The following is a 13,555-nucleotide window of genomic DNA, read 5'->3' as shown; positions in this document are numbered from 1 at the left end:
GGATCCCAGGCACTCTGACATGGGGTGCAGGCGTCCCGGGGTAGGGGCTTAACCCACTGCACCACATCCCCGGCCCAGGTCAGCGAGAGTACAGTGAAACCAACACAGACACGTTCTGGATTTGGATCCCAGCCCCACCTGTGACTACACGACTCTGGGCCTTGTAAAGTTACCCTGCCTAGGGCGTTCACTGAGAAAACTCCAGCAAAACGCTCTCAACTCACAATACAAGGGGCAGGTCTCTCGCAGCTTAGCCTTGGCTATGGGAGGAGGAGACGGAAGCCCGAGTGATCCCACTGCTAGGATCTGGAAGGAACCCCTTCTGTTAGAGTGGCTCTGGTGTAAGGGACCCAAGGAGCTGGTTAACTCCGATCAAAGCTGGGCACTCTATGGGTCACAGGCCATGCAACCCCCTCTCCAAACAAAAAGGCACCCAGCATCTTCCCTAGGGCCCGCTTCCTGGCACCCTTACAATTGGCTACAGCCTAAGCTGTCCCAGAAGCACCTGCACTGACCTTATACCCCCTCCCGTCCCACCCGAAGGGGAGAAAGCCACAGACAGCACAATATCCCCAGGTCTGTGTTCCCGACCAGAGCCACACGCCAGCGTGGCGGGGCAGAGCAGGAAGAAGGGGTTTCCCACTTCTTGGGCCTGTTTCCCACAAGTCAGTGCCTCGATACCCGGAGCTGGCCTCAGCGCCCCACGTCAGAGCTGGCAAGCTTGGTCCCCAGGCCTGGCAGCGGTCCGGGGCGCCCCCAACCGCGCTGGGACTGCCAGCCCTGCCTCCAAGAGCCGAGTTTCAGTTACCACAGTGGAGGCTGGCAGCAGAGCGCAGCTCGCTGCACATCAAGGTGCATCTCCCAAGTCCCCGCACAGCTCAGGGCAGAGATGAGTCAGCCACGCGGCCTGCGGAGCCCTCTTCACACCCCTCCAGCACCTTCTGTGGTTCACTCATCCACAGCCTCCCCCACGAAGCTGAGCATGTAGCACCACACACCTCAGTCACGCCCATCCCGGAACAGCACCTAGCACGAGCTGGGGAGAGGAAGGGCTCAGTGCCAGGTGCTCAGTTGGGGGGCATTAATTCTTGCCCAGGGGGCCACCTTTAGGAAAACAGCCCCACGGCCCTGCCTGCCTCCCTGACCTCATGGCAGACCACACTCTTCCTCCTCCCACGCATCCCAAGCCTGTGATCCTCCTTTCTGGCCCCTGAACACGCCAAGCTCATGACTGCCTCAGGGCTCTTGCGCGTGCTGGCCCGGCTGTCTGGGATGCCCTTCTAGGCTGCAGCAGCCGCCTCACCTTCAGCTCACTCTCCTCTCTATCCCACGGCTAGACCGCGCCTGTCTGTAGGCTGACGATCTTGTCCACTGCCCTTCTTCCTCGACAGGAACTGCTCCGTCTCCAGGCCCTGCAACAGTGATGGGCATACCGCAGATGCTCCACAAATCCCCACTGAATAACTGAACAGAGAAATAAGCAGCAGATGCCAGAGTGGGGGGTGATCCAACAAGGCGGGAAGGCAGGGAGGGAGGGAAAAAGGGGGAAAAGGAAGAGAGAAGAAAACAAGGACTAAAGGCACAAGAGCCAAAAAGGATTGCAAAGAAGTCTTCCTATAGATGGGCAGATGCCTGCATGCAGGTATTGAGTCTAAGACATCCATGCCTCACATCAGAGCACCTGGGTTAGGATCCCAGCCCTGGCTCCCAACTCCAGCTTCCTGCTAACACAGACCCTGGGAGGCAGTGATGATGGGTCGAGCAACTGGCTTCCTGCACCACCTACGTGGGAGACCTGGATTGCGATCCCATCTTCTGCCATTGCAAGTACTGGAGAGTGAATCGGTGGGCGGGAGCTCACTCGCTCCATCTCCCAAATAAATAAAAAGTGATTTTAAAAAGAGGTATTTGGGGACAGCACTGTGGCCTAGCAGGTAAAGCTGCCGCCTGTAGTGCCAGCATCCCATATGGGTGTCGGTTCAAGTCCCGGCTGCTCCACTTCCAATCCAGCTCTCTGTTATGGCCTGGGAAAGCAGTAGATGATGGCCCAAGTCCTTGGGCCTCTGCACTCGTGTGGGAGACAGGAAGAAGCTCCTGGCTTCGGATCGGTGTTGCTCCAGCCATTGCGGCCAACTGGGGAGTGAACCAGCAGATGGAAGACCTCTCTATCTCTCTGCCTCTCCTTCTCTATGTGTGTAACTCTGACTTTCAAATAAATAAATCAATCTTTAAAAAAAAAAAAGGTATTTACCTGGCAGTACACTCTTTAAGATAGCCATCACTCAAAAAAACTAAAATGGAGAACAATTTAGCAACTCCCCCCCATCTCTCTCTCTCACACACACACACACACACACATACACTGATACTCTTTGACCCAGGAATTACATCCCTGGAAATCATCCCAAAGAAATGAACTCAGAAAGGGAACAAAAATAAAGAGGCACCTGTACAATCATGGTTTATAACAGCAGAAACCTGGAAACAACCGAAACGTCCGGAACAGGAACTGCTTTGGCAAATTACAGCACAGCCCCTGGAGGGGCTGAGGAAGGTGACGGGGAAACGGGAGTGGTGTTGTGGAATAAGACTAAGGGAGAGGAAGTCCGAAAGACAATTCTGCACGCCTTCTAAGTGCCAGACACGGTCTAGCACACCTCCCGGATCTCGTTCGCCCCTCACAAGGGCCTAAAGTGAATCCTTCCAGCTAGCAAGAACCCTGGGGTTCACAGAGCTAGGGAACCTGCCCATGGTCCCAGGGCCAGCAAGAGTCAGGATGCTAACAGGCTTCCCAGCGGCGGGAGACAGGAGTCTGCGAACGCAAACGAGGCTGCCCTAAGCTTCAAGCCACAGCGCAGCCCCTCCTGAAGCTCCCTGTGTCTCGGCTTGCCGGTCTGTAAGATGAGGATGCCAGCAGGCCCTTCTGCGCGAGGCGGTGGTGAGCAGTCACAGGGCCAGGCAGGGAGTGAGCCCGGCACACAGGTCCCCGTCAGCTCTTACGACACATCCGTCCCACAGCGGGAGCAGAAACCACACATCCCTTTGACTCAGTGATCCGGGGAGGACAAGATGGGGTGGAACAGCACCGTTTCCGAAAGCTCAGGAGCACGCGGGAGCTGCAGCGGCTGCGCCCCCAGGGCAGCCCCAGCCGGGCCCAGCAGCACACTCTGCTGGGGAGGGCCAGAGAGAGCCCCTCCTTTCAGAGAGCCCCGCCAGAAACAGGAAGCCGCTTCCTTTCCTTTCCCAGCCAGCACTTCCTTTCTTGTTTGCAAACGCATTCCTCATCTGCAGAGCGGCCTCTGCCCGCCCTCACAGCCCAGGCTCCGGGCACCCACGGCCGTCTGCCCCGGTCCTCTCCGGCCAGCAACTAGGTTCCTGGAGGGCAGGAGGCGGCAGCGAGTGGGCAGGCAGACCTCTCGGGCCCTCTGCCTCTTCTTCACGGAAGGGCACAGTGGAGCTGTCCCTAACTACTAGCGGACGCCAGAGGACACGTGCTTCCCTCTGTGCGCCACCACCCTTGACAAAAGGCCACCTCTCCGGGACGGGAAAGCCTACAGGGACACGGGTGGCTGCTCGACCCACCAACGGGAGGGACCTCAGTTTCATAAAAACCTAAAATATAAAGACAGCAGCAGCTGAAACAAAGCCTGTGTATGGCTACGACAGCGTTTCCCCAGTCATGATCAGTGGGGACAAAGTACCCGTGAGTCAGTGACTTGCTGCAGGCCTTCTCAGGGCCTTTACAACGGGAGGCTTATCCTCCAGGATCTCCGGAAGGGGGCCGGCTGATGCGGCACGCCATGGACTACCAGAAGGCTCCCACACAGGCCGCAGCAAATCCTCGCAAGGGTCCCAGACCTAGCAGGCGGGAGTCCTCAGGGGAGTGCCTGTGGGATGTTTTTAAAAAGCACTTGTGTGGCACAGCGATTAAGATGCCACTTGGGATGTCCACAACCCACACAGGTGTCCCTGGGTTCGAGTCCCAGCACCGCTTCTGATTCCAGCTTCCTGCCAATGCACACGCTGGGAGGCAGCAGGGGACAGCTCAAGGACTTGACTCTGCCACCCATGTGAGAGGCACAGGTTGAGTTCCCGGCCCCAGCCCTACCTGTTTCTGGCACTTGGGGAGTGAATCAACAGACGGAAGATCCCTCTGCCTGTCACTTATTGTTATTTTCACTTGTCAGTGGCTGTGTCCGGTGATCGGACCGCACTCATCTAACCGGCCCGGCGCTGGCCGTCCATCCTGTTTGTAAGTCTTGCTTTTGTAAATCACACAGCACTAAGCAGTTCCTAGAAGCGGAGTTTGCTGGGTCAAAGTGTACGAACACGTTTAACATAGGAACACCTAAGATTTTTTTTTTTTTAAGAGTTATTTATTTGAAAGGCAGAGTTACAGAGGGGGAGAGACACAGGGAGAGAGAAAATAACAGTAAAGATTACCTGTAACAGTTTTTTTTTCTCATCAGCAAAACTGTGCAAAGTGAGCAAAGTTGGTCCGCTTATCCGTATCAAACTAACTCAAATTAATTGGCTCAAGTGGGACTCAGCTGCTCTAGGTGCCCTGAAGAAAGCCCACCACCCCGCCAGCAGCTTCCCTCATCAGATCTGCACCCTCAAGACCCTCAAGACCACAATGTTGCCAATACAACTATGTAGTTTAAGCTGTACAGAAAGTTCCTGATTGTAGCTGGTCAAGTCCATAACTGCCATAGAGTCACACTTCACTCACACATATATTCTTTTCCTTTCAAGAAATGTTTAACACAAGTCTTCATGTATTCTTCTAATTATTTGGAGGGCAGAAACATGAAAAGATGAGGGCGGGCTTTGGGGCAGCAATTAAGTCACTGCTTGGGACGCCCACATCCCATAGCAGAGTGCCTGGTTCAAGTCCTGACTCCTCTGCTTCTGATCCGGCTTCCTGCTAACTGCACACCTTGCGAAGCAGCGGGTGACGGCTCAAGTACTTGGGTCCCTGCCACCCACATGGGAGACCTGGATGGAGTTCTGTGATCCTACAACAGCCTGACCAAGCTCTGGCTGTTGCAGTCATCTGGGGCGTGAACCAGCGGATGGAAGATCTGTTCCTGCCTCTGCCTCTGTATCTCTTAACTCTGTCTTTCAAATAAACAAATGCTAAAGAAAAAAAAAAAAAATACTATCCATACAAAACCCCAAAAGGATTTCCAAGAATCCCTCCAGTCCTCAGGGTGCCCGGGACTTGCAGGTGGAGCTGAGAATAAACCCATCTGCTTCCTCTTGCAGGAAACCCCTGGAGATCCAGACCCAGCACCATAGAGAGGGCAGAACTGGCCGGCTGCGGCTCACCCCAGCCAGCAGACCTGGCTCCAGCTGGAACCACGTCTTACTAGGTGTGGGCCCAGCTCTGAGCCCAGCCCAGGGGTCCTTTAGGGACCGCCATGTGTTAATTCCCCTAACAGGTGGTCCTGCTAAGTCAATTCCCCACAGGTCTTCAGTGTTCTCTCCCATATGACGAGAAGGCTGGGCTGATGGAAATCCCAAGATCCTCTGCAGGCCTTAGGAACCCACCTCTCTACCCAATCAGCCCAGAGCCAGGCACCCCAAATAGCTCTCTGATGGGTCTTTGTGGTTAGTCGTGAAACCAAGGTGACGGTTACGAGCAGTGCCTTCCTCGAGCCTCAAGAGCTCAAGGCTAGTGTGGCTGTGCACTGTCCAGAGGCAGCCAGTGCAGACGCCTGCACGCCAGCCGTAGAGCAAGGAAACAGTCTCCTCTAACTGCTCAGCCCAAGGGCCCCCACCACACCCCTGAAGACAGCCCCAGAACGAGAGCCCCCATCCCTGACACACCACCCAGAACCTCAGACACGCGCAGCCGCACAACCGGGACACGCGCTCCTGACCCTCAGCTCCCGGGTCCAGTCCCGTCTCCCGTTGAAAGTCCTGCACACCCATCGTGGCTGCGCATGTGGTGCCGTACAGGATAGATGCGTATGGCTGCCACCTCCCAAGTGCCGGCAGTCCTGCAGGGCAGGGAGACAGACGCCCTAGAGATCTGAAGTGTCGGGGCGCATGGACGATCTCTCTCCCTGTGTCTCTCCCCCTCTGTAACTCTGCCTTTCAAATAAATAACTCTTTAAAAAAAAAAATCTTAAGTGTTCCTATGTTAAACGTGTTCTTACACTTTGACCCAGCAAACTCCGCTTCTAGGAACTGCTTAGTGCTGTGTGATTTACAAAAGCAAGACTTACAAACAGGATGGACGGCCAGCGCCTGGCCGGTTAGATGACTGTGGTCCGATCACAGGACACACCACTGACAGTGATGACACCTTTGTATTTGTGCTGATGTAGACTGAAGGCCACACACACAGTATTTTCCACACGTCCACACATGTACATTTGTACACAAATGTGGAGGATAAAAAGACTGGATGCACACACAGCAACATGTTCACGGAATTAACTCCGAGAATGGGTGCTGGGGGTGTTTGCTGTGGTTCACCCTGTGTTTTCTTTTCTTTTTGCAGTGAACATATTGTCACAGTTTATTTTTTAAATATTTTTAATTAAAAGTAGGAAGTTAAAGAATAATCTGTTTATCAGAAATACAGCAGGTAGCCATTGAAAAAATTATGAGTAAGCTGATCTCTGGGCAGCTTCTCGTTTCTCAGAAGGCAGAGCTAGATGCGCCCCGGCTTGCTGACAGCGGCCTGTCTTTGAGGATGTGCTGGGCTGGACATTAGGGAAGCAGTCCCACACCCAAACTCAGAAGCCACACAGCCTGGGATGGTCATCAGGCAGCCCAGTACCCCCAGGCCAGCTCTTTCTGCTAAGGGCCATTTCTGTGGTCTCAGCAGCCATGACCTTGACCCACCACTGCCACAGTTTCCACACACAGCCACGGAGCTCAGAGCATCCTCAGTCAACCCAGGTTCAAACACCTGAGAACACAGCCTCTCAATCCCTCAGCAGCAGAACAAGGGCAAAATCTCACAGGGCCACTGTGAGTGTTCCACGGGGCCACGCAAGCCAAGAGCCCAGCAGAGTGCTCCACACAGCGGGAGACCGAGAGCGGCCACCCTCTGTCTGCCAAGGCCATTCCTGCAACCTCAAAGGCACCTCTGTAGCTTTCCCTTTGAAGTGAATGCAGAAAAAGACTTCACCCAGCCTGTGTGAAAGGGTGTCCTTTTTAAAAAGCACAGCTTAGAGACCTGGCCACAGACCTGCTGCTTCCCCCCACTCTTGCAGGCCACTGCCGCTGGGCCCTGGGCCCTCTCCAGACCAGAGCCGGGGCAAGACCAGAATGCTGGTGGTGTGGAATGCTGCTTTCCAGAATTCTGAGCCAATCCAGAGCAAGGAGAGGGGAGGAGGCCCTCCCATCAGTGTTCCCCCAGGCAGCAAACCAGGGCCTCCCCGCCTCCACAATGACCTGGGCTGCAGATCTGATAAGGCCTCCTCCTCCAGGCAGCCTCTAAGGAACACTCAGGAAAGTAGGTGTGACCAGGGGAAAAGCTGTCAAGGGGAAAGCCGACTCCAAAAGTACAGGGGTTAACCGAGTGGCAGCGGAGCAAAGGCAGAGAGATGCCGCTCTCCGGCTCGGCGGGGAAAGGAAAACCAGGTTTCGGTCTCGGTGCTGCCAGGGCTGTGCGACTCGAGAGCCGTCACAAGACTCTGGGAATATTTCCCTGAAAACCAGGAGGCTGCACCGGCCAGAGGGGCAGCGGGTCTCCCAGTGCAGGGTCGGGGGTCGTCTCCCCTGGTGGCCCTGCCAGGCACCTGCCTGGCCCCTCTTCACACCCACAGCGCCCCTGCAGCACCCCACCCACCTCAGGGCACTGCCAGCTGGCAGCCTGGGAAGCGCCTCAGTACCTCAGTAGGAAGGGATGCTCTGGCCATGCCTCACCCACTAGGGACCGGATCTGAGGCCAGGTGGCAGCCCTGTCCCCTCCCAGCAGGTCTTCCCCACCTGACCTGACCTCTGGTCGGCTGGGGGAGGAGGGCAGGCCTCCCTGACCTTGGGCCTCCCTCAGGGACACAGCTAAGCCAGGAACCGTTCTTACCACAGTGCCCCTGTGCTCCTCCCTAGAGGAGCCTCACGGGCCAGGGCCCCGGGAAACCCATTTCCCCAGGAAGCCTCGCTGGGAGACTTTTCCCTAGAACAAGGGCAGGCTGGGGCGATCCCGTGTGGCCAAGCCGGTCTCCGGGCAGCACTAGTAGGCTGGCAGGGACAGCAAGCTGCAGTGTCCCCAGAGTGGGACTCGCCACAAGGCCTGCTTCTGCACGCCAGTCTCCCCAGCACAGGCGGGCACCAGGGCACCCAGTGGAGAGGAAGGAGGCGGCTGGCGTGGGGCCCTGCGAGCACACCTGGAGGAGGGGGGCCTCCCCTGGGGCCTCGGTGGGGCTCTCAGACTGCGGGAGGAGCTGGGGAGCCAGGGCACCACTTCTGTTCACAAACCCCAACTCTGGTTCCAGGTCCTTTCCCTGCCCTCCCACAAAGAGAGGAACGTGGGGGTGGTGAAGGCAGGTGGCTCACCAGGCAATGCCAGGACATGGAGAAGAGTCCAGCACACCGCCAGGCAGGCAGGAGGCAAACAGGAAACCCTCCTTCCACGCTCTTCAAGCCAAGCCAGACTGCTACAGAGAAAAGCCACCACAGGGCACGCAGGCACGCTGACCCCCGACACCGTCATAGCCTGGGCTGGTGGGCAACACAGCCTGCCCCGGCAGGGACATCTCACGTGCCACTTCTCACACTGAGGGCGCACTCAACCAGGGCCGGCATGGGCCGGGGTTCCTAAGCTGCTGGCAGAAGCCTGATGCGGTTGTGTAAGCCCAGCCCTCGAGTCAGACCCTTCTTTCCAGGCTGGGAATCTAATGTTGCAAGCGCAGTGTCTGGGGAGTCCAGCCCAGCGAGCCAGAGAAGCCCACAGAACAGGAAAGAGCCCAGGAGACACAGCCGCTGGCTGGCCGGGCTGCTGTGGCTGAGCCACTCCAACCCCGCACGCTGGGGTTGCTTTCTGGCCCTTGTCACCCACCTCTGGGCGCCGGCGCCAGCGGTAGCAGCTCCTTCCCCTAAAGGTGCCCTGAAGGCCAGTGGACCCTCACAAGGGCAAGTTCCAAGGCAGGACCTTCCAGAGGTCACCGTGTGGACCCACGGCCTCGGAACACGCTGCAGGTGTGCGCGCCGGCGGAAGGGGAGGCTAGAAATAAGTAGTCACGGGACTTGCCCACAGCCATACACACGGAACCAGACCCAATTTCAAAGCCGGGGGCTTTCTGTTCACCACACAGCTCCCTTCTCGAAGCTCTCACCAGTTCATGAAGTCGGGATTTTAGAACCGTTCTAAACCAGGAGCACGAATAATTGCAATCACAAACGTCCGACCCGCATCTCCTTCACTGAACCACAGACCTCAGAGCTGGGAGAGCCCCCAGACTCACTCCAAGCTGCAGTCTGCAGATGAGGAGGCGGAGGCCCCCAGGGCTCTCCCCAGCTAGCTGGGGCGGACTCGGGGGTCTAAATTCCCATGCTAAGAAGCGACCCAGGTCCTGCCTTTTCGGGGAGCCAGGGCACCAAAGGCACAGCCCAGGGGCTTGCACAGAGAGCCGGGGCTGAGTGCACCCACCCTGCCAGTCACCTGTGGGTCTTCCTGCGACGGGGCCCCAGCTGCCAGCGACACCATCCCAACAGCACAGACTTCACACCTTCCTCAAAACCAGCGGCTCTGGAGCTCAGGCGACCTGGAGGACCGCAGGCCACTTCCAGAGCAAGGACAGCGAGCGGTTCTCCTGCCTACGCACTCTGGGAGCCAGGAGCACTGCACAAACACTGGGCAGGATCGGCAGAGGCCACACCAGAGAATCTTCTCTGAGCCCAACAACACAGCGACCCCTCCTCCCGGAACTAAGCCACACAGGCCCCCTATTGTGTGGGCTGAAAAACTCGAGTTTGCTGGGCAAACACACTCAGCTGTGTTCGAGAAATCAGTTGTGGAAAACGGCAGTGTGCATACAGAAAGGCCGGTGGTAGGGGTTCTGTCGGTGTGCCCTGGTCAGCGCTGCTATAGCAACTGTAATTAAAAAAAAAAAAAAATTAACAGCCAGCACTGACTGCCGTCTTCCAATGTCCCCAGCTTGGTTGCTTTTAAGAAAAATAGGAGTGAGGGAGAGTCATCCCCGAGCATTCTGGATCAAACAAGGATTCAGGCTTGTGGTGGCACAGAGGGAGGATCGGCTCTGTAACAATTCCTGCAATCACGGTTGGCCCTGTGACAGCTGGCAGAGGTAGTTAGCAGGAGGGGGGGCACTAATAAAATGAAACTTCCCAGACCTGCAGAGGGACAGATGTAGCAATGCAGGGTGCTGAGAAGCCCCCCTTCAAGACACGGCGGCTATTAACTGGCCCCCAGAATTTTCCAGGTCTCCCAGTCTCTGGACAAAATTGGGGCTGCATTGGTTTCCCTCTATTGTGTACGGGGTTGCCGAGAGCTCCACCTTGTGAGAACCCAACCACCCCTCTCGCTGGTTCCTCCAAATCCTTTTAATGGGGCACTTCCCAGCCATCATTTGCAAGTGGGGGGGCCAAGTATCTTTCTCCTCTACACCCCAGGCCGTCTCCTCCAGCGGAACCCCTCCAACCGTGTCATCTTCCCACCCAAGGCTGCCTTCCCCAGCATAATCCGTTCTAAGCCCAAATCCAGTGTCTGCGGGGAGGGAGGAGTCCGCGAATTCCGAGCGTTTGGAGCAGGGAACCGCGGTGACAACGCCAAAGGAAAGCACCCAACGACTGAACAGCACAAATGCAGCCTCAGCAAACGCGTTCTGAAAGGCAGCAGAGACCTGGAGGAGGGGAGAAAGGAAGGGACAGGACGGAGTCTGGGACGTGAGGGGAAGGGAGAGGAGGGCGGGCCGGCGCTCACACTTCAGGGGGATCCGCCTAGCACACGAGGCAAAGCCCGGCGCGTGGCTGCACCGGCGTGAGCCCTGCGGCCCCGCAAACTAGAAATGGGGTGGAGGCGAGGCCGGGGATGTCCACGCGTACGGCGCCTCGAGCCTCCATCTCGGTTCACACTAAGCAACCCCCGCCCCCAAAACGTCGCCCTTGGCGAGGCTGGTCCTGGGTCCTCGAGGGGTCGCCTCCACCGGGGAGACCCGGCTCAAGGACGCAACTCCAGCAGGAGAATCTTCGGGCCGGGAGGGAGGCGTAGAGGCCACCGCCCCCCCCCCCCCCCGCCCCGGCGCCGCGGCCCCTTACCTCCAGGGTCCGGATCTCCTGCTGGGTGAGGTCGTTAGACACGGCACACTTGGTGCGCAGCCCGCGCAGGCTGCCGATGGAGATGTCGATGAGCTTCTGGAGCTGCCCGCACTGCTGCAGCGCCCGGCTGGCCGCGGCCCCGGCGCCCCCATCCGCGGCCGCCGCGGCGCTCCCGCCGCCGCCCTCCTTCTCCTCGCCCATCGCCGCCGCGCTCAGCGCCGCTCTATCCATGCCTCGGCATCGGGGCCGCTGGGAGCCGAGGCGAGGAGCCCGGGGCGGGGGTCGGGGGCGCGGGCGCCTCGGCAGGGAGTCCCCGAGCCCGGAGGGCTGGACGAGGCGCGCCCCTCGGCGTGGCCAGAGCCCGGACGCCGGGAGAGCCGGCCGCCGAGTCCGCTCCTCCCGCCCGCCCAGCAGCCGCAGCAAAGCGAAAGCCGCGGCGACCCGACGGCTGCGGCTCCCGGAGCCTTTAAGCGGCGGCGGGGGCCGGGTCAGGGCGGCGGGGCATGCTGGGACTTGTAGTCCGCGCCGCGCACCTGCCGCGCGGCCCGCGCCCTCGGGGCCAGCTGTCCGCGCCGGGCGGCGGGCTCTGGGCTCCCGGCGAGCGGGGGTGCCGCGGGAGAGCCCACCCCGGCTATCCTCCCGGGAGGGGCTGCTCCGCGCCGCTGCTGGCCCCGGCGCTGAGGGTCTGGGCGCCCCCTCTTCCCACCCGCCCCCGCCGCCCGCCTCGGCCTAGGAGCTGCCGGCGGCTCCCGAATCAGGCCGGATAGGGGGTCCGTATCCCGCTGGACGAGAGGAGGGTGTGCATCCCACCGTTCCTCAGCGGCAGCCGAGCCCTGGAACTCCCGGACAGGGGAGGTTCCGGAACGTTTATGTGGGTTGAGGGGCCGCCATCTAGTGGGAAGGGGCTTGAAGTACTTCTGTAATGGCTCACACCGCACTTTTAATTGTCTGCACCAGTGGGAGTTCTCAGGCGTGGAGAAAAATGAAAGGACTTTCTCCTGGAGGCGGCCCACAAAATAAGTGTCGGGGTTCGCCAGGCGCGGGATGCGACTCTGGGCGGCGGCCCTTTCTCAGAGCGCAAGGGCGTCCGGGCGCGCATGGCTGCGGGCTGATGGCTGGCGCCGGGGGTAGCGGTCCTGAGGGTCGAGCGGCGGCGCCCGTGGCGCTTGCGCCCACCTCCACCGCCGCGGGTCACCCCGTGTGCTCTCTGCGAACCCGAGACACCAGACGCCCATCCAGGTGAGACAGCTCCGGACCCGCGAGACTCGCCAGCAGGAAGAATGTGGAGTTTTCTGTCGCTCCTTGGTGGCACAAGTCTCTCATTTATCCCCACAGAGCAAAATCCAGGCCGGAGCGCGGCACACAGCGAGGGCCCGTGACACTGGGCAGGCGGCGTGGCCGCTCTTTGGGTCCGGTCCTGTGCCGGTGGCTCTTATCTCTCAGCCCAGCTGAGGCTTAGGCGCGCGCGTGTGCGTGTGTGTGTGTGTGTGTGTGTGTGTAGACAGATGGAGCTTTCTTCAGGGTGAGGACTGGACAGGAGGTGGGATCCACGCACATTCTCACTTGAGAATAGACAATGGTACTGGGTGGCAGTTTGTATTACACCTTCTATAGGGGCAGGCGCTCAGCACAGCGGTTGACCTCACTTGAGACGAGTCCCATATTGGAGTGCCTGGGTTCGAATCCTGCCTGTGTTTCCAGTTCCAGCTTCCTGGGAGGCAGCAGCCATGGCTCAAGAGCTTGGGTCCCTGCCCCCCACATGGGAGACCGGGCTGGAGCTCCAGACTTCTGGCTTTCAGCCTGGCCCTGTGCCTGCTGCTGCAGGCATTTGAGGAATGAAGGAGGAGAAAGAAGATCTCTCTGTCTCTGTCTCTCTCTCTCTCTGCCTTTCAAATAAATAAATACGTTACACTTTCTGTTAATGTCATTTGGCATTTCAAAATAAATATCATGTCTAAAGGCAGGATGGAGCTCCTGGCTGAGACCCTGCCAATGTGGCCATTTGGGGAGTGAACAAGCAGTTGGGCGATATCTCCCCCATCACTCTGCCTTTCAAAGAAATAAATGTTCTTTAAAGAAGAAAGGAAATTATGATAACTGTAAAATGTGCTTTTACAAACTAACCCCCGCTCTGGGATTTTTTGAAACACAAGGGGTCTCCTTGCCCCTCCCCGTGAAGACTCACTGACGCGGTCCTCACTGGGTTTGTAACAGAACCCCCGCACTGGACCTATGAATTCTCCCCCACCTCTGACTGCCACCTTAACCCCGCCCTGCCCCTTGCAGCAGAGCAATAACTGCCCTGAAAGAGAAACTG

General features: G+C 58.4%; 1 protein-coding gene and 1 long non-coding RNA gene across 4 annotated transcripts in view; one reads left to right on the top strand and one right to left on the bottom strand.

Annotated features, from left to right (window-relative positions):
• KSR1 (kinase suppressor of ras 1) overlaps window positions 1–11,665 on the bottom strand; it is a 155,815-nt gene extending 144,150 nt beyond the window's left edge. For all 3 annotated transcript variants that reach the window (XM_089317458.1, XM_070061100.2, XM_070061101.2), the window contains exon 1: window positions 11,239–11,665. In XM_089317458.1, coding sequence (XP_089173584.1) covers window positions 11,239–11,469 — 231 coding nt within the window. In that variant the 5' untranslated portion in view covers window positions 11,470–11,665. The remainder of the gene's footprint in view (window positions 1–11,238) is intronic.
• A 128-nt stretch (window positions 11,666–11,793) lies between these two features.
• LOC149121201 (uncharacterized) lies at window positions 11,794–13,154 on the top strand. Its single transcript, XR_016223872.1, has 2 exons — window positions 11,794–12,477; window positions 12,940–13,154. It is a non-coding gene; the product is annotated as an uncharacterized LOC149121201 (long non-coding RNA).
• Window positions 13,155–13,555: the final 401 nt, after the last annotated feature.

Source organism: Oryctolagus cuniculus, chromosome 17, assembly GCF_051225735.1.
Source record: "Oryctolagus cuniculus isolate XC-2025 breed Fujian yellow rabbit chromosome 17, ASM5122573v1, whole genome shotgun sequence".
In the NCBI taxonomy this organism is placed as follows: domain Eukaryota; kingdom Metazoa; phylum Chordata; class Mammalia; order Lagomorpha; family Leporidae; genus Oryctolagus; species Oryctolagus cuniculus.
This window is presented reverse-complemented; position numbering and strand designations above follow the sequence as displayed.